The sequence below is a fragment of the Schistocerca serialis genome, chromosome 11 (genome assembly GCF_023864345.2).
Source record: "Schistocerca serialis cubense isolate TAMUIC-IGC-003099 chromosome 11, iqSchSeri2.2, whole genome shotgun sequence".
NCBI lineage: Eukaryota > Metazoa > Arthropoda > Insecta > Orthoptera > Acrididae > Schistocerca > Schistocerca serialis.
In genome coordinates this window covers 103,952,151-103,973,664 of record NC_064648.1, presented here as the reverse complement: position 1 = coordinate 103,973,664, position 21,514 = coordinate 103,952,151, and the positions used below count along the sequence as shown (strand labels likewise).

Genomic DNA, 21,514 nt, shown 5'->3' with positions numbered 1-21,514 from the left:
ATATCCTTTGTTAGAGTATTGGTTCTTACCAGTCAAAATCACAAAAATTTAACTGAAAACTACAACAATGAAAATTTCCCGCAATTCTAAAGAATTCCCGGGTTTTTCCCGGTTTTCTCCCAGATGAAAAAATTCCCGGGTTTTTCCCGGTTCATATACACCCTGCTCTGAGCACTATGGTCAGTCCCCTAGAACTTAGAACTACTTAAACCTAACCAACGTAAGGACGTCACACACATCCATGCGCGAGGCAGGATTCGAACCTACGACCGAAGCGGTTGCACGGTTCCAGACTGAAGCGCCTAGAAGCGCACGGCCAAAACGGCCGGCTGAAGGCCCGCTCGTGTACCCTTGATGACTGCACAACACAAAGCTTTACGCCTCACCTGGGCCCGTCAACGACATTCGTGACTGGAAACATGTTGCCTGATCGGACAAGTCTCGTTTCGAATTGCATCAAGAGGATGGACGTGTATGGGTATGGAGACAACCTCATGAACGCATGGACCCTGCATGTCAGGAGGCAGAGGCTCTGTAATGGTGTGGGGTGTGTGCAGTTGGAGTGATATGGTATCCCTGAATACGTTTAGAGACGACCCTGACAGGTGACACGTACGTAAGCACCCTGTCTGTTCACCTCCATCCATTCACGACCACTGTGCATTCCGACAGACATTGGCAATTCCAGCAGGACAATGTGACACCCCACACATCCAGAATTGCTACAGAGTGGCTCCAGGAACACACTTCTCAGTTTAAACACTCCTGCTGGCTGCCAAACTCCCCAGACATAAACATTACTGACCATATCTCGGATGCTTTCCAACATGTACTCCCTCGTACTGTTACGGATTTATGGCCAACCCTGCAGGATTCATGGTGTCAATTCCCTCCAGCACTACTTGAGACGTTAGTCGAGTCCATGCCACGTCGTGTTGCGGCACTTCTGTGGGCTCGCAGGGTCTTACACAATATTAGGCAGATGTATCAGTTTCTTTGTCTCTTCAGTGTATATCCTCTTCTTCGTGCATCAAATATTTCCATGTCTTTGATAAATAAATTTGTAAATATAATGACCTGCGTGTGTGTTACTTAATATTTCAAATACTGTCGATTCATTATAGTATTCGGTAGTAACACGGACAAAACGGAAAAGACTTTTTATATGTTGGCACATCAACTACATTATTTAATATTATATATAAAAACAAAGATGAGGTGACTTACCGAACAAAAGCGCTGGCAGGTCGATAGACACACAAACAAACACAAACATACACACAAAATTCAAGCTTTCGCAACAAACTGTTGCCTCATCAGGAAAGAGGGAAGGAGAGGGGAAGACGAAAGGAAGTGGGTTTTAAGGGAGAGGGTAAGGAGTCATTCCAATCCCGGGAGCGGAAAGACTTACCTTAGGGGGAAAAAAGGACAGGTACACACTCGCACACACGCACATATCCATCCACACATACAGACACAAGCAGACATATTTAAGTCTTTAAATATGTCTGCTTGTGTCTGTATGTGTGGATGGATATGTGCGTGTGTGCGAGTGTATACCTGCCTTTTTTTCCCCCTAAGGTAAGTCTTTCCGCTCCCGGGATTGGAATGACTCCTTACCCTCTCCCTTAAAACCCACTTCCTTTCGTCTTCCCCTCTCCTTCCCTCTTTCCTGACGAGGCAACAGTTTGTTGCGAAAGCTTGAATTTTGTGTGTATGTTTGTGTTTGTTTGTGTGTCTATCGACCTGCCAGCGCTTTTGTTCGGTAAGTCACCTCATCTTTGTTTTTATATATAATTTTTCACACGTGGAATGTTTCCTTCCATTATATTGATAACATTATTTAATATGATATACTACTCGAGGTTTCTTTATTTTGCGTTGAGGACCTGCAGTATTGGGCAGCAAGCACTAAAATTAAAACATTAATATTATTTTTTGATACATTTTCTTTTATTACTTGATGGCGAATCGGAATGAGAGATATATAATACTTATTCAAGTACAACATCCATTTTGTATTGTCGGTAACAAATTCCATGTTTCAAAAAAACATTTGATGCCAATCTGCAGTAACATTTATAACTACTTTTAGTACATCATTACAGTTAAAACAACTGCATGTGAGAGACTTTTCACCGGAGAAAGCAGCTGCTTTATAGCTTTAACAATTGGAGAGAACTTCATTTAACATGGCGATGCACAGCTGTATCTCTGCTGTAAAAGTATGTGGTATTTGGCACGTAAATATTCTTTCTCACTTTAGCACAACACATAGCTATTGGGTACATGGTAAGTCCGTCTGCAGCAGCTTGCAATGCCTGCGAATCACACACAAACTTAGGAATAAACACTTCACTGCCATGACTGAAAGAGCAGATAGAAGTTCAGATGTGAATATAATTACACTTTAATCAAATAGTTCCAAAAACATACAATCACAACAAATAAATGGATCACACAAGATTACAGTATTCACCTCTTATTTTTAATACTTTTATGGATGAAATCACTAAGACCAGAAAACCAATCTTAATGTAAAACACACACACACACACACGCACACACACACACACACACACACACACAAACACACACAGTTTTCCATTGTCTGTACACCAACATTAAAATAAATGTTATCTGCAAGGTGAAATCTGTATTCTGTGTAAAATTTGTAACCAATATAATCTGAAAATTTTCAAGAAGGTGACTAAATTTATTGCATTCATTGGAAACAATTCTGAAATAAAAATGATGTGAATGATGACAAAATAAAACTGAATAATTTGAGGTGTGGCATTACTAATAAACATGGCATGGCACAGACAAAAAGTTGTCAAAGCTGAGACTGTAAGGAGAAATTCTCATGTAGAAATATTAAGGGATACTGGGGAAGCACATAAACAAATGAGAATTACAATTTGTAACACAAATCTGTTCTAACAGCACTGTATATAATGACTAGAGAAGCATGTACTATACATTTCTCAGAACAGTGAAAGGGTGTATCGGCTTTATTAAGAAACTACTTGGGGGGGGAAAAAAGGTATGGTCTAAGAAACAAAGTTCAAGAGGAGAAAAGGAATTGAAAAAAAAAAAAGCATTACAAAAATGAGTAGTGAGAGATGAGCTCCCGAAATAGAAACCTGTACAATTAGAGGGTGAAGTCAAGAAAAATGTTACAACAATTTCTGACAATAGATAAACTTTTTTGTGGTCTGGAAGCATGCTTATCCCTTCCTATTAGAAACACTGATTAAACAGTGAAACTGCATTTATACATTTCTCAGCTCTACGTTTTTTGCTCTTGTATGTTGTACACTGTGCACTTTTTCGATTTTACACGCAGAGTTACCCCACTTTCGCATTTTCCATTTATATGTTTTTGCACTTTTACACTATTATTTTTACTCCTTCACAGTCATTTTTGTAAGACTTATATACTACAAAGACCAAGAAATCATCTCGAAACATTTTGTATATAGTGTGGCGAGAGATTATTGGTTTGCCGTCTGCATCCAAAGTCGCAGTTATTATCGCGGGTCAGTACACGTGGCGACACTGTTGTTGTTGACCTTGTGACAGTTGGTTTCAGATCGTATAACTTGGCGGAACATTGCTCCAATAGTTGCCTTCACACGATGCCACTCGGGGGAGGGGATGGTGCTGTTGGTCGGCCAGGCAGCGAGTAGCCATTTATGAACAGTCAGCACGAGACGTCAGCAAAAACAGCAGCAGCAGCATCGAAGTTGCTCACAGCAACAGCTAAACCTGTTCTCAGTCGTCGCAGAAAGTGTCGTGCCGTGTGAATGCGTGAACACTGCAGACTAGCACTTCTCAATGACGTCATCTCACGGAGTCCTAAGGAGGGGGAATACGGCCTGCAGTACAATACATTCCAGTGGAACTTGACGGTAGTGTAAGCAGGTGAAGAGCACACCAAGTGAAACAGTGTTTTTGTAAGGGGTGAACTCAATTTGTTTAGTGTAGTTTCCAATTTTTATGCATGCGAAAATGATGAGATTGTCACGAAGAAAAAGATGACGTCTTTCTACACAGGAGAAAGTCAATGTAATTGAAGAAGTGCAAAGAAGTACTTGTGAACCTAAAGTGGGCACTGCAAAGCGTCTGAAAATCCAATATTCTACCTTAACTACCATACTGGCTACTGAAACTTGGATACGATCTAGTGCTTCGAAAGCCGGACGAAGTAATGAGAAACGCATGCGTATCCGAGATGGAAAGTTTGCAGATGTGGGAAAAAATGCCAACAGACTCGGTTTCAGAAACAGCGTGCTGGTAATGTACCTATTTCAGGTGCAATACTGAAAGAAAATGCCTTAGAATTCGCAAAAAAAGTTAAATGTGGAAAACTTTCGTGCTTCTACTGTTTGGTGTTGCACCGCTTCAAAGTAAGATGTGGCATTACTGGCCACAGAGTTTGTGGGGAGGCTAACAGTGTGAATAATGTCACCATAGAATGTCGGAAAGAGTGTGATCTCCCAAGTGTAATTGCAAGGTACAGTTTGAAAGTTATTTACAACACAGATGAAACAGGACATTTTTTTAACTTGTGCCTGACAAAAAATTGGCATTTAAGGGCAATCCCTTCTTTGGGGGAAAGAGAAGCAAGCGAAGAATGGTCGTACCCTTAACCGTAAACGCAGATGGCCGGTGATTGCGAAGTCGGCGAAGCCTCGATGTTTCGAGGGCATAAAGTCGTATCCCACCAAGTAAGAGTCAAAAGAAATTGTGGATGGCTACAAACCTCTTCAAAAGTCACCCTGTTAAGCTTAACACCTGCACATGTCATAAGAGGAAACTACTGTACTTTTTCTTCTACGCAATTTTTCGCCTCATTCTCTGGCACTACAGTTCAGCAACATAGGACTGGTAGTTTTTGCAACAAATTGCACGAGCACTTACGGACCTGGGTATCATTGCTGCCACAAGAGCAAAGTACGCAAAAATGCCGGTTCATCACGTCATCGCACATCTCGACAGTGGGAAGGAAGATCCTAAACTGGATATGATGCAGATAAACCAAATAGCAGCATCGTAGGCTGGGACACACTTTACACATATGTTACGTGTGTACAGCATTTTCTGTCAATTCCATCTGAACTTCACTAAAATTTTTATAATAGCACCAGCAACTAAATTAAATTCAGCACAGATATGTAAATGTAGCTTTTTAATTTATTTTTCTTATCCAGGCAATGCCATACATAAGGAATGCTTGGGATCAATTGAAGCCATACACAATACCCAACTCCTTTTGAAAAATTGACATCACAGAAGATGAAACTCAAGCTGACTCCAAAGATGCTGAACATTTTGACGTAGATTTCAATATACCAGAAGACGACGAATAAATGATGACTGACTGAAAACCTCAGCTGCCGACAGGTGTTGTCGATACACCTCGATGTGGACAGCTGAAAATGTGTGCCCCGACCGAGACTCGAACCCGGGATCTCCTGCTTACACGGCAGACGCTCTATCCATCTGAGCCACCGATGACACAGAGGGTAGCGCGACTGCAGGGACTTGTCCCTTGCACGCTTCCCGTGAGACTCACATTCCCAACTGTCCACAATTCTACATATATAATGTACCTTATAGACAGTTGCCCATTCACTCATTACTCGCGCACGCTTTGTCGATTCCCGTAAGAGTTTGGGCAACCTGTGCACATTAGCACAGACGAAGGTCAATGGCTGGGTAGCCTTTAACTATATATACGAAGACAGTAACTTGAATGACTGGGTTCGTATTTCATATGGAACTGATTTTGGTGATTGTGATGCTGATACTGCTACGTGTTGTGTACAAAGTGAGGAGAAAATAATTAGAATAGAAGTGCCAGTATCAGGTGAAATAAATATTTTTGGGGAATCCAAAGAATTGGATGGTGGACCTGTGGACCCTCCCAGCCAGTCAGAAGCACTTACTGCATTGCAAGTAACACAACATTACATAAGATTAGGGATGGCAAGATGTGCACAGTGACTGCATATGAAATCTTGATTTATGACTGCAGTATTGCTTCCCAAAAACAAACCGCAATTGATTCATTCTTTAGGCCTAAATAACTTTAAATTCCCATAACTTAGGCATAAGCTGAGCTACTGTACCTATTAATGTACTGTACAATATACGTGTATTTTATTTGTGCACACTTGAATTTAATAGAAGTACATTAAAAAGTTTCATTTTAACATTAATCCAACTTGCACATTTACTTTATCATCCCCCTTCTAAAATGTATAAATGAGGCTTTACTGTATTAATAGCTTGTAAGGACAGAATTTTCTGACAGAAAAATCGTAAAAATGCCACCTTCTAATAGCAGCACCTTCACATTATCAAAATTCACAGTACAATTTCACATTTACTGTGTGAACGAGAAATACGATAGAAGTGCTGAAATGTACAAAAAAGGCCTGAATTGTGTTATAAGAGATGACAAAAAAATCAGAACTGTTTATAATGCACAGAGGGGTTCGGCAAGGAAGCGTGCACTCCACAGTGTTTTTTAATATAGCCGTGGACAACATCATAAGGAAAGTTCGCCAAGGGTCAACAGCAGATGATATGAAAATCATAGCATATGCAGATTAATGATAATTCGGGAAGAAAATGAGCAGAATTTGGGAGAGCAACCAAACACCTGACAGAGAGTAATTGAAGAAGTGGGAATGGAAATAAGCTTCACAAAAAGTGAAGTAATGAAAATTGGCAGGAAAAGTGAAAACATGAAAGATGTAACTCACAATGGAAAAATTATTAAAGTAGTAGATGCTTTCAAGTATGTAGGAAGAAAATTAACCCTAAAGGAAACGTCAAGGATGAAATTTAGGAGAGAAAGGAAAATTGTTCAAAATTTTATTATTTTGTATTCGACATAATTAGAAACTGGAAAATAACTGCCAGAGCAAAGATCGTGATATACAAGTCATATTTTCTTCCAATTTTGACCTACGGATCAGAATGTTGCGCTTGACAAAGAAAGATCTGTGTGGAATACAAGCAACAGAGATACAATTTCTACGAGGAATCCTCGGTAAGACACGAAGAGACAGGATAAGAAATGAAATAATACAAAATCCCCTGCTGACCAAGTCCCTAAAAACCAAATGGTTTGGTCACATTAAAAGAATGGGACCTGGAAGGCCATGGACAAGATGGAGAGACTCAGTGAAGGATGGCGTGAACCAAAAAGGATTGCAATGGGAGGAGATGCTAAATGATAGACTGTGGGAGAAAAGACAAGCTTAGAAGAGGCTCTGTGAATGACCTGCATAAGGAGAATCATGTCAGGAAGAAGAAGTGTTGAAATGACGAGGGGACATCACTTTGGCATTAAATTTGGATATTTTATAACTAAGGTGGTCTGTGATCGTAAATGAGAATTAGGACAGCCATAAATTAGGACTACACTTGCAGCATGACTGATAATATGTTATTTGCCTAAGCCCACGTCACGTATTTGGAATGTTGCACGAATTGACACGACAACATTCATAAACTGTCACTTTTGCATCTTTTATTTGACTGTGAAGAATGAATTTTTTGGCTCTGCTCCTCTGGCCTTTGATTTTAATTCATAAGGCTATAAAATCACTACACCCCAGCATTTCCAATCATACATAAGAATTGGGAAAAGTGATACTCGTGCTTCGGAAGAATGTTCGTAACTGCAATAAGCTATTTCCCTTACAGTGGGAAGACTTGCACCTGTAAGCTTAGACAAGTGTGTCCTATGACCCGAAGAAGGAAAAATAACACTATTTAAAGCCTTGTCATTGACAATATTATTAAAGATGAACCACAGGCCTAGATTGGGAAGATAATCAGCAGGGTCCTTTGCAGAGAAACTGTCCCAGCATTCACATAATGGAGTCTCGGGAAATGTGACTAGGCCGACACTGAGATGGCCAGAGACAGAAACCAGCTCCTTACGAATGTGAGCCTGCTGTGTTTCATCTGAAATAACTATTACAAGTGATAGTATGTACAAAAACAATGTCAAGAGAGGGACTGTTTTCAATGGTAAAGACAAACTGTGTATAGGAAGCATTGCACAGCCTACATGTACGGGGACACACACACACACACACACACACACACACACACACACACACACACACACAGAAAGAAAGGGAGGGGGGAAAAAAAAATCACGTACCACGAAGGAGTCTGTGATGAGGGATTGCAGTTTAACAGCTGTCTTGTATCCAGCTTCCTGTTTATGTGCCTATCTGTACACAAGGCTTACCACTGTTTGTATTCCGGCTAGGAATTTCCACTGCAGAGGAAAGAATCTCTTTCAAATCTGAGCCCCCACTGCATTTGACTGAGTAAGTGCCAAGGAAAATAAAATTCTAATTCACAACCTGGATGGCACACAATATCACTCCTGCATGTAGTACAAAATGACACTCTAGCTTTGCCGTCGAGCTTGCACCGGGCGAAACGCTACTTCTGCTTTTGTAGCGACATTTGTTCTTAAAAAATGTGTCTACTAACTTCATTCTAATTAATATACTTACAGTTAAAACTTTTTAAACCTAAATCTCCCTCTCTCACTCTCGTTCACCCCCCCACACACACACCCCATAGTAAACCACAGAATGTGACACAACAATCCACTCAGTCAGTACAGACTACCCTACACACAGAAAGAGAACAATGACACAAAACCTATGTTGCAATGCCCAATCAGTCAACAGTATTTCAAATCGTACTGAGACATATAATTCAACTGCTGCCAAACACATTATTGTAGTGACTTTCCCCAAAGGCAGGCGAGTTACTGTGCTGCGAAAGCAAAACATTTTTTTCTCGAAGGGTAAACACGCAGTGCAACTCTCGGCTGCACTCGAGTGGCACTGCACTATTCCCAACACCACTGTACAGCTGCCCGCACAGTGTCACCGAGATACTCTCACTCCGCGTCAGACTGCATCGTGACAGAGACCTTACGTGACGACACACTATTTCCTGTCGAGTGAGACTATTCCCGGTAAAAATAAAAAGTGTACAGACACACACGCCGTGGCTTTACCGGCACAACAAGTGGCGTGCCGCAACCGTTTCTATCGCCTGGTGACGCACCGGAACACTGTAGACTCTACCCGCAGGCCTTTGATGGTAGAAGCTGGCAGGATGCAACTGTCTCGTGGAATACGTGACGGGTAGCCCGTAAAGGTTTATCTCCGATGTGACACGTCGCCGGCACCGTTTTCTCTCTCACTCTACCGTCTCACGACACACGTGGCAGGTGGCCCGGTACAGGTTTTCGCCGCACGTCGTGGTCTCGGCCGAGCACCAGTTTTCCGCGTCACGGTCCCGAGGCGCGCAGCCTAGTACAGGTTTATCTTGCGCGTTATGGTCTTGCGGCACATGTGGCAGGTGCGCAGCGTGGCCGAGCAAGGGGCGCAGGCGCCGTGGCCGCACAGGAAGGCGACGTTGCGCCGCCGCTCCATGCATATGGAGCAGCAGTGCGTCTCTTCGATTTCGGCAATCTTCGACTCGAGGTAGCGCAGTCTCTCGGCACTCGGGTGTCGTGACTTGCAGGCGATGGTGCGCCCGTCTGTGGAGGAAACAGATCTTACATTAAAACTCGAGTATTATCCAGAAAGTACAGCAACAGAACACTAACCTCCTATGTCTGTAGGTGGATACATAGGGTGCCTCTCACAGCATTTTCTCTGTGGTTTTGCCAAATATTTGCAGATTTTTTTTTATGTAGTGTGTCTGTTGTCGGCTCAAACAAATACCGCTTGGCGCATTTTTCGTACGACACCTGGAAGGTGTAACTTTGTTCCCCGTTATAAACAAAATGATTTTTAAAATCGAATATTACACGGCCATTCAATAGAGCAGTCCCAATTAGTCGAGTGCGATATTCCTTTTATTAATACGCATTAACAGGGACAGTAAAACGTGAAGAATAACCATTACTCCCGTAGTGGAAGTGTCGCCCCGGTCTGAGCTGACTGCTGCCACCGTGGAGCAGCGCTACTGATTTGCTGCCTCAGTACTGGTGTACTCTTCACGTTTTACTGTCCCTGTTAATGTTGTTGTTGTTGTTGTTGTTGTTGTCGTCGTCTTCAGTCCTGAGACTGGTTTGATGCACTTCTCCATGCTACTCTATCCTGTGCAAGCTTCTTCATCTCCCAGTACCTACTGCAGCCTACATCCCTCTGAATCTGCTTAGGGTATTCATCTCTTGGTCTCCCTCTGCGATTTTTACCCTCCACGCTGCCCTCCAATACTAAATTGGTGATCCCTTGTTGCCTCAGAACATGTCCTACCAACTGGTCCCTTCTTCAAGTCAAGTTGTGCCACAAACTCCTCTTCTCCCCAATTCTATTCAGTACCTCCTCATTAGTTATGTGATCTACCCATCTAATCTTCAGCATTCTTCTGTAGCACCACATTTCGAAAGCTTCTATTCTCTTCTTGTCCAAACTGGTTATCGTCCATGTTTCACTTCCATACATGGCTACACTCCATACAAATACTTTCAGAAACGACTTCCTGACACTTAAATCTATACCCGATGTTAACAAATTCCTCTTCTTCGGAAACGCTTTCCTTGCAATTGCCACTCAAAATTTTATATCCTCTCGACTTTGACCATCATCAGTTATTTTGCTCCCCATATAGCAAAACTCCTTTACTACTTTAACTGTCTGATTTCGTAATCTAATTCCCTCAGCATCACCCGACTTAATTCGACTACATTCCATTATCCTCATTTTGCTTTTGTTGATTTTCATCTTGTATCCTCCTTTCAACACACTGTCCATTCCGTTCAACTGCTCTTCCAAGTCCTTTGCTGTCTCTGACAATCACAATGTCATCGGCGAACCTCAAAGTTTTTAATACGTGTCGTTAAATTGGATATCGTACTATACTAATTCTGGACACACAATATTTTGCTTTAAAAACAATTCTGTTTGTAATGGAAAACAAATCGACTCTTTCCGTCTACACGTGGCAATGCACGAAAGACGTGATTAGCAGTATTTGTCTGGGCACACACGACCTACACACTACAAAAACGAAGTTGCAAATATCTCCCGAAACACCAGAGAAAATCCACCTGACGGCTCTTGGGAGAGATACCCAGTATAGCTGATACCTTTTATCAGTTCTTTGTCTAATCATTGAACTTAGGATTAGATTCCTAAATGAAACTTTAACGCTCCAGAATAGCTCATGCTGGTTTGAAATTTTGTGTTAAGTGAAAACTGTGTAACATGTGTGTGCAGGCCGCAACATGAAAAAATTTTATTTTTTCAATCTCTATAGATAAGAGCAAGTGTCCTGACTGAATCACTGACTCATCATCATCCAGCCCAAACCGCTAAGCATAGAAAATTGGAATTTGGAGAGTGTTTTGATCTTACACTCTAGGCACCATTTAAGAAGGGATTTTTCATAATTCCACCCCTAAGACGGTCAAATATGGAATGAAGAGTTTTTTTGAAAAATGTGACTATTAAAGCAATTCTGAAGGTGGAACTGTGAAAAATGATGTTTTTCTCAGTCAGAAACAAAAAAATACTTGTTTCAACATTTTTGAAAACTGAACCCCTCAGGGAGTGAAATAGTGAGTGAAATTTTTTTTTCCCTTTTTGTAAAAGAAAGAACTACTCAGTACTTTAAAGGTACATCTATGAAAAGTAGTATTTGACATCTAGGTTAGAAATAAAAATAATATATTTTAAATGTTTTTGGATTTCAATCCCTAAGGGGGTGACAGGGGATGAAATGTTTTATGAAAATATTTCATAATCCAAGCATTTTTAAAACAAAATCTATGAGAATTTGTATTTGGCTTCTCAGTTAGACATAAAAAATGTGTGTTTCAGTGCTTTCGGAAACCCAACACCTAAGAGAGTAAATAAGGGATAAAAGTTTTAATGGAAATATTTTGCTATAGCAAAATATTTTTAAAGCTAAATCTATCAAAAATGGTATTTGATTCTCAGTTAGAAAAAACGAAATATCTGTTAGGGGATGAAAGTTTCTACCGATAATCACCACAAGAACTCAAAAGGCAGCATCAACAAAAACCTCTGAATCCAGCTACCAGAATCATTTTTTGGTCAGATGTACATTCGGAGAAGACCAGGCTTCTACTGCCTTAATTAGCAACACTTTTGTAAGGTGGTGATACAGCTAACACTGCCTTTAAACTCCTGTTCAGCCTCATCAAATTTAAAATGTTTGTATGCAATATCTCTAGGCTGAGAAGTGTTCTCCAGGAGTGTAAATTTATTATATGGGATGAGAGTACTATGGCCCACAAAGGCAGATTTGAAGCAATTAACGAAACTTTGAAAGACATAAAATGTGACGATCGTGTGATAGATGGAGTTCCTGTGCTCTGGCAGGGGACTTTAGCTTCCTTTTGTACGTAGAGGAGCCCGAGCTGATGAGGTTAGGACGTGCATAAAATCTTCGCATCTATGGCCCTATTTCACGAAACAGCGTCTAAAGAAAAATATGGGAGTCCATGTAAGAGGTGATAAGTGTGCTGGAAAGTTTTCTGAACATCTACTGAAAATAGGGAACAGTAGTCACAATCTTAAAAAACTAACAGATAGAATTTACCCCGATATTTTGATTGTACGGACGAAGTTCACAGACTGGATGTGTGAACAGGGCGTACAACATCCGAGAACAACAGAGCTGGCGCTATTAATGACATACTACTTATGTCCTTTTGAGGGTCAGAAATGGAATATAGTTCTATGGAGTCAGTGTGGCAGACAGATGACGTGGTCCACTAACCAGTGGAGTTCCTTAATAGCACTAACACACCTGATCTTCTTTCTCCCAAACTTCTCCTTAAGGTTAGTACATCTATCATGCTACTACTGTGGACCTTGAACTGCCTAAACTTTGTAATGGTACTAGACTACGAGTAACTGCTCTCCACAAAAACATTACCAACGCCACCACTCTTACTGGATGTGCTCGGGGTGAACCGGTATTCATACTGTGAATACCATTTACACTGTCTGACAACCCATTTGAGTTCAAGCGATTACAGTTCCCCCTCGCAAGCCCACTTTGCAATGGCGCTCAATAAATATCCTGGCCAGTCGTAAAAGTTGGCAAGTGTCCACCTAGGGGAGGACTGCTCCTCACACGGGCAGTTCTACGTCGCCTGTTCGAGAGTCAATTCTGAGAGCAGCCTGGTGATTTTGCGCCAAACACTACAACCAGCAGTGTGGTATATCGAGAATAGCTTCAATAACTTCCAACGTCCTGCCTGCATCTCCGTTACTTTTAGACCAGGTACACTGTTTCTAGTTTGCTGACTTGTACACGTACAATGCGTGTAAGAACTTACGAGGGTGGTTTGGAAAGTCTTCTGAACACAATAGAAAAAAAAAAGTACTTACATCACTGAAACCTTTTCTATTTTTCAATGTAGTCTCCTTGCAGATTAATGCACTTGGTCCAACGATGTTCGAGTGCCTCGACCCCATCTCGAAAAATGAGTTTCCTCCAGGCCTGCAAAGTTGTTGTCAACTCAGACTATCAGTTATTCGTCTGAAGTGAATCTTTGACCACCAAGAAAAATTGTCAGTTTTGGGAAGAGCTGGAAGTGTGACGGAGCCACATCACGTGAATAAGGCGGGTGTGGCAACAATTCGTACCTTAGTTCGTGTAATTTTGCCATAGCGATGGCAGGTGTGTGGGCGCGCATTGTCTTGATGGAAGATGACTTTCTTCCTTGCTAAACCACATCTTTTGTTGCAGGAGGTTAGCGCAGTATTCTCCGGCAATTGTTTGCCTAGTGGGGAGATAATCAATAAACAGAATCCCATTCGCATCCCAGAATACTGATGCCGTGACCTTTCCTGCCAAAGGAATCATTTTTGCTTTCTTTGGCTGCGGACAATCAGCACATTTCCACTGCTTTGACTGTTGTTTTGTCTCTGGTGTATAGTAGTGCACTCAAGTTTAATCTGTGGTTACAAACTGGTGCAAAAAACCTTGTTCATTTCTCCTAAAATAGGCCAAACATTGTTCCAGTATGTCTGTTCTCGTGCGTTTTTGATCCAGTGTCAAGAGTCGTGGCATCCGTCTTGCAGATATTTTTTTTCCATTTCCAATTCTACAGTTAAAATGTGGAATGTCCTTGCAAATGAAATCTGGCAAGCGTGAGCAATTTCACGCGCTTTCAATCGGTGATCGTCTGTGACCATTCTGTGCACTTTTGCAATGATTTCTGGAGTAGTGACGCATCTCGGCCGACCTCTGTGCGGATCATCATCTAAGCTCACCTGACCAAATTTAAATTCATTTGTCCACTTGGCAACAGTTGAATATGAAGGATCAGTCACCCAGTGTATTCTGGAAATCGGCACGAATGTCCTTTGCTTTCATACCTTTCTTTTCTCTCCCCCCCCCCCCCCCCCCCCCTCTCTCTCTCTCTCTCTCTCTCTCTCTCTCTCTCTCTCTCTCTCTCTCTATTTGTTTAGTCGGTTCCGACTCTTCGTGACCCCACGAACCAAATCACGCCACTTTTTCCTGTCTTGCACTTTCTCCCGTAGACCTTCCAGGTTGGAACACATTGCTTCTGTGATGCCATCGATCCATCTCATCCTCTGACGTCCTCTTCTTCTAGTTCCTTCAATCTTCCCCAGCATTAATGTTTTTTCCAGCGAGGCATGCCTTCGCATTGTGTGTCCAAAGTAGGTCAGCTTTTGTTTTAACATTAGACCTTCCAGGGAGAAATCTGGTTTAATTTGCTCCAATATTGATCTGTTGGTTCTCTTTGCAATCCACGGAATTCTAAGAAGTTTCCTCCAACACCACAATTCGAAGGAGTCAATTCTTCGCCGTTCAGCCTTTCTAATGGTCCAGGTCTCACATTCGTACATCACAACTGGAAAGACCGTATCCCTCACAATACGGGTCTTTGTTGGTAGTGTTATATCTCTGGACCTTATAACCTCGTCAAGGTTTGACATCGCCTGTCTACCGAGCAACAGGCGTCTCCGGATTTCGTGGCTGCAGTCGCCATCAGCAGAGATCTGGGAACCGAGACAACTGAATGTGGTCACTACCTCCATGGTTTCTCCTGCTATATCTCACGAATTGGTAGGTGTAGTTGCCATAATTTTCGTTTTCTTCACATTCAGCATAAGACCGGCCTTTTCACTTTCGTCTTTCACCTTCACCTTCAGTAAGAGTGTTCTCAATTCTTCTTCACTTTCTGCCAACAGGATCATATCATCCGCATACCTGAGGTTGTTTACATTTATTCCAGCTATTTTAATTCCTGTTTCTCCTTCATCTAGCCTCACATTCCTCATAACACGTTCTGCATACAGATTGAATAAGTACGGTGACAGTATGTAGCGTTGCCGGACCCCTTTCTGAATCTTTATCCATTTCGTTGTTCCATACATAGTTCTCACCGTGGCTTCTTGGTCAAGGTATAAACTCCGTATCAGATGAATGAGGTGATCTGGTACACCCATGTTTTTCAGTATGTTCCATAATTTGTTGTGATCGACGCAGTCAAAGGCTTTGGCGTAGTCAATAAAGCAGAGGTACACATCTTTCTGGAATTCTCTCGCTTTTTCCATAATCCACCGAATGTTAGCAATTTGATCTCTAGTTCCTCTTCCTTTCTTTTACAAAGTGCTTAACCACTGCTCGAATATCGATTTTTCCATCTTCGCAAATCACTACGCGGAAACAACAACAGAGCCACGTCACCGCCACAGTTCTCTTCCGAGACGTGGCACGTGTTTACAGGCAACAGTCCAATGAATAGCACGTGAACAACTTGTTGCGCTAGCACTGACCTCTTGTGGTGATTCCGTATAAATTCAATTACATTTTTTTTAAAAATGTGCCAATGTTGGGTGAAGAATTGCTTTATTAAATTTTAGTGCCCTGTCGGCATCTTAGTTTGCATAGACTAGATACAATGTTTGCACAGTGTGTACATTGAAACTGTTAGTAATGGATGAAAGAACATGCAAATTTATGAGAACATACAGTCTATGTGAGGTAAGCAGCAGATGCTAAGCAACTTTCACATAAAAATTGTGGTTTTTGTCCGTCCCCTTTCCTCTGATGTGACAACAATCAACTAGTGCACTCCAGGAATAGGGTGAATGAACATGAGCAAAGCGACCTTGCCGTTCAGATCACACTGAAAGGCTCACCTGACAGAGGAGGAGGGCTCTCCGAGCACCGTTTGCTAAACGGAACTCTATTTTAGTGAGCTGCCGACAGGAACAGACACTCAACAGCTTACACGTCAAACTCTACCTGTTCACTTCACTTCCCTTCTCTTCTGGAATGGGACTGCGGGCTACTGGAGTTACCGTGTCTTCTTGGCTTTCCTCAAGGGATTCTACACTTTATTGTTTTGTGAAGTGCACGAATTTACATTTCTAAACATTAAGAGAAGATTCGCAGTTTTTGGACTGTTTTGAAATCTTATCAGGATCTGACCGAACGAATATTTGTGCAGCTATTTTCAGAGGGCACATTGTAATTGATAACTGCAACAGGGATATTAATCGAGAAATAACCCTGTATCATTGTTGATTTATGAACATTCTCCCGACTACACAAAAAATCTGCACACAGTATCGAGAACGACTCCAATGGCTATTACAGTGGTGTGAGGATTGGGTTGGATTGGGTTGGGTTGTCTGGGGAAAGAGATCAAACAGTGAGGTCATCGGTCTCATCGGATTAGGGAAGGACGGGGAAGGAAATCGGCCGTGACCTTTTAAAGGAACCATCCCAGCATTTGCGCAGAGCAATTTAGGGAAATCACAGAAAACCTACATCGGGATGGCTGGACGCGGGATTGAACCGTCGTCCTCCCGAATGCGAGTCCAGTGTGCTGACCACTGCTCCCCTCGCTCGGTGAGGATTGGGGCCGAGGTGGAGGAGGACGGAGGACGCGGGGCACTCACCGCTGGTGATCCTCTTGTTGACCACCTGCCCACAGCGGAGACACTTCTTGACGCGCGAGGCGCACTCCTCGCAGGTGACGCGGTGCCCGCACGGCTCGAACCGCACGTTCTCGTCTCCGAGCTCGGAGCAGACGGCGCACTCGACAGGCGGGGGTGCGCTGTGGCCGTGGCCCTGGCCCCGCGCCTCCGCGGGCTGCGGGGGCGGCGCGGGAGGTGCCGAGTGCGGACGCGCCGGCACGCCCTGCAGGGGGTGCGGAGCGGCGGCGGCCGGCGAGGCTGTCGCGTCGGGTGTCGCGCTGCGGCCCGGCTGCAGAATTGCGTGTGAAAAATGCAGAACAGGAAAATGTATTTTTAACTGTCAGCGATAAGTGAAATGTGATATTATGAAATCTGCTGAGGAAGCAAATGGAACTTCACAGCAAACATAAACATAGCCAAAGCCTTGCGGACAAACAAAAATTACGCGAAGCGACATGTAGTGTGACGAGGGCTATGCCAGAGGCGTTCAATGAATTCGAAAGTAAAGTTCTGTGTACTGACTTGGCAGAAAATCCTAAGAAATTTTGGTCTTATGTTAAAGCGGTAGGTGGATCAAAACAATATGTCCAGACACACTGTGACCAAAATGGTACTGAAACAGAGGATGACAGACTAAAGGCCGAAATACTAAATGTCTTTTTCAAAAGCTGTTGCACAGAGGAAGACTGCACTGTAGTTCCTTCTCTAGATTGTCGCACAGATGACAAAATGGTAGATATCGAAATAGACGACAGAGGGATAGAGAAACAATTAAAATCGCTCAAAAGAGGAAAGGCCGCTGGACCTGATGGGATACCAGTTCGATTTTACACAGAGTACACGAAGGAACTTGCCCCCCTTCTTGCAGCGGTGTACCGTAGGTCTCTAGAAGAGCGTAGTGTTCCAAAGGATTGGAAAAGGGCACAGGTCATCCGCATTTTCAAGAAGGGAAGTGGATCAGATGTGCAGAACTATAGACCTATATCTCTAATGTCGATCAGTTGTAGAATTTTGGAACACGCATTATGTTTGAGTATAATGACTTTTCTGGAGACTAGAAATCTACTCTGTAGGAATCAACATGGGTTTCGAAAAAGATGATCGTCTGAAATCCAGCTCACGCTATTCGTCCACGAGACTCAGAGGGCCATAAACACGGGTTCACAGGTAGATGCAGTGTTTCTTGACTTCCACAAGGCGTTCGATACAGCTCCCCACTGTCGTTTAATGAACAAAGTAAGAGCATATGGACTATCAGACCAATTGTGTGATTGGATTGATGAGTTCCTAGATAACAGAACGCAGCATGTCATTCTCAATGGAGAGAAGTCTTCCGACGTAAGAGCGATTTCAGGTGTGCCGTAGGGGAGTGTCGTAGGACCGTTGCTATTCACAATATACACAGATGACCTTGTGGATGACAACGGAAGATCACTGAGGCTTTTTGCGAATGATGCTGTGGTATATTGAGAGGTTGTAACAATGGAAAATTGTACTGAAATGCAGGAGGATCTGCAGCGAATTGACACACGGTGCAGGGAATGGCAATTGGATCTCAATGTAGGCAAGTATGATGTGCTGCGAACATACAGAAAGAAAGAGCCCTAATCATTTAGCTACAATATAGCAGGTCAGCAACTGGAAGCAGTTAATTCCATAAATAATCTGGGAGTACGCATTAGGAGGGATTTAAAATGGAATGACCATGTAAAGTTGATCGTCGGTAAATCAGATGCCAGACTGAGATTCATTGGAATAATCCTAAGGAAGTGCAATTCAAAAACAAAGGAAGTAGGTTACAGTACACTTGTTCGCCCACTGCTTGAATACTGCTCAGCAGTGTGGGATCCGTACCAGATAGGATTGATAGAAGAGATAGAGAAGATCCAACGGAGGGCAGCGCGCTTTGTTACAGGATCATTTAGTAATCGCGAAAGCGTTACGGAGATGATAGATAGACTCCAGTGGAAGACTCTGCAGGAGAGACGCTCAGTAGCTCGGTATGGGCTTTTGTTAAAGTTTCGAGAACATACCTTCACCGTGGAGTCAAGCAGCATATTGCTCCCTCCTACGTATATTATCTCTTGAAGAGACCACGAGGATAAAATCAGAGAGATTAGAGCCCACACAGAGGCATACCGAAAATCCTTATTTCCACAAACAATACGAGACTGGTATAGAAGGGAGAACCGATAGAGGTACTCAAGGTACCCTCCGCCACGCACCGTCAGATGGCTTGTGGAGTATGGATGTAGATGTAGATGTACACCATCAGCACTGCACACCCCTCCCAAGAAAGGGCTCTGTGTGTTTGGGTCACGTCCAGTACGGACGCGTCTTATGAGGACATCACTGTCTGCACAGTTGGAATAAGCTTCGAGGCAGTGAGTGGCAAAACTGTAGGCAGTGTGTTACACACTGCGGGCTTTCAAATAACAATGAAATGGTGTAGTGTGATGGCTCTCAACTACATACCCTCAGACTCAAAGTTGAAATATTAAAAGTTTCGGCCAGTTTCGTTGTCTAGGGGCCGGGATACGTAGTTGCCGCATTACGAGCCAAATACTGCTGAGTCTAGAATACACAATATGAGTATACACATGAATCGAATGGACCGAGGTTCGTATCACTCGGCAATTGTGAATGTAATGTAGAAATTTATAAATGAAAGATTGTAATTAAATAATATCTGCAGGTGCTATCTTAACGACTTTGAATGATGAATACGATAGTAGTAGTACTTTCGAGAATGTGGTATATTTCTGCAAAACACTTATTGGTGTCGATGGTCCAGCAATTAAATAAAATATACGTTCAATAACAGGGAAACAATAGATTCCTACTGCATTCCTGCGACAACATAGCTCGCGAGATATTTACTTCTAAACAAGTAATACGTCTTCACTGCAGAAACCTCGGAAATCTCACAAGTTCGCAAGTCGGCGCTCCGAAGTATTTCTATATCTTGCGACCACGTGCAAACTGCTGCACACTCTCCGAGTCTCTCTCTCTCTCGCGACTGTGCGTCCGTCACGCGGTCACATCCAGCACTCCCCGTGTCCCGTCCCGTACTGTCCGTGTCCTGTGCCGTTCTGCCCACAACTCTCCTCCCGCTTCCATCCAGTCTCCCCAATCACGAGCACTGTGATTGGTTAGAGCGCTCGCACCATGTCTTAAAGCAAACACACCCACACAAACATAATGAAACACATTTGATATACTGGATTTACATTTAAATAAGTTGAAATTAAATAAATATTCCTACGGCTGGACCATAAACACACACTAATACACATTAATAGATACATAAACAAATTAAATAAATATATATAAAAGAAATAGAACAAAAGGTAGGCCAGTAGCCTAATGTCTCTGTGCTTTCTAAAACAGTAAATATTTAACCAATTTCTTCATGAATAGCATATGTTGGATATAAACAAAGACATAGATGAATAAATATATTTATAAGCATGCTACTACCGTTTTTTCTTGTCAGTGTGGAGTACATATGGCCTGACGCGATTAGTAGTAATCGGCCACTTTGACCTCCAATACCTCGTGTACTATTCAAGTTACACACCTGTAATTTATACCAATTTAGGTTACACTAATAGCTTTCTAAAAACATGCCGAGCGACGAAATCAGAAGAACCCTTTAAATTTTGGAAATTTGTTACTGGGTGTTACTTGCACAATTTACAGTCAGATACTAAACTCTAAACTAATAAAGATACTGAAAATCTGACTACACCATCAGAATCGTGAAAATAATGGTAATGTACATGTCTCTTTTTGAGGTATCATGATTTACCTGGCTACTATTCATTTCTATACGAACTGTGAAATGTCTGCCATGACGGTTTCGCAAAGTCCGCCATCTTTGGCACTCTCGGAGTGGCTTCTTCACCTACACAGCGTCACCTTGGAATTCCCAGCCAAACGGCCAATGGACCACGTGGTCTGGCCATTGTGCGGCCACCGACTAGCCGCGGTCTGCCGAGAGGCCCCAGCACGGCCACGCCAACTCCGAACTTAGAATATTTTCAGGGCGTCTCACAACTCGTCCGTTGCCTCACAACACGTGGGTGAACCCGGGACAGCAAGAGTTGGGGAGGGGGACCTGCTCCTTCCTCCCTCCCCCCTCCCTCACAGAAAAATATGACCTTCAAAAACATGAATTTGTAGCCTGCCCCACAACACAAACACAACAATTAATAGGTAATTACAGTTCATTCTAAAAATAAGGTGGCACTCCAGTCTACTATAGTTAGTAGCAATGCAGTCTACTGGAGTTAGTAGTTGTATATAAAAACAAAGATGAGGTGACTTACCGAACAAAAGCGCTGGCAGGTCGATAGACACACAAACAAACACAAACATACACACAAAATTCAAGCTTTCGCAACAAACTGTTGCCTCATCAGGAAAGAGGGAAGGAGAGGGGAAGACGAAAGGAAGTGGGTTTTAAGCGAGAGGGTAAGGAGTCATTCCAATCCCGGGAGCGGAAAGACTTA

General features: G+C 42.7%; 1 protein-coding gene across 1 annotated transcript in view; it reads right to left on the bottom strand.

The window, feature by feature from the left end:
* Positions 1-1,931: 1,931 nt before the first annotated feature.
* Positions 1,932-21,514, bottom strand: part of LOC126426677 (E3 ubiquitin-protein ligase MIB2) — a 224,885-nt gene continuing 205,302 nt past the window's right edge. The window contains exons 17-20 of the mRNA XM_050088569.1: positions 18,806-18,818; positions 16,983-17,140; positions 9,121-9,598; positions 1,932-2,321 (exon numbers count right to left, since the gene is read on the bottom strand). Of these exons, the coding sequence (XP_049944526.1) occupies positions 9,369-9,598; positions 16,983-17,140; positions 18,806-18,818 (401 nt within the window). The 3' untranslated portion in view covers positions 1,932-2,321; positions 9,121-9,368. The remainder of the gene's footprint in view (positions 2,322-9,120; positions 9,599-16,982; positions 17,141-18,805; positions 18,819-21,514) is intronic.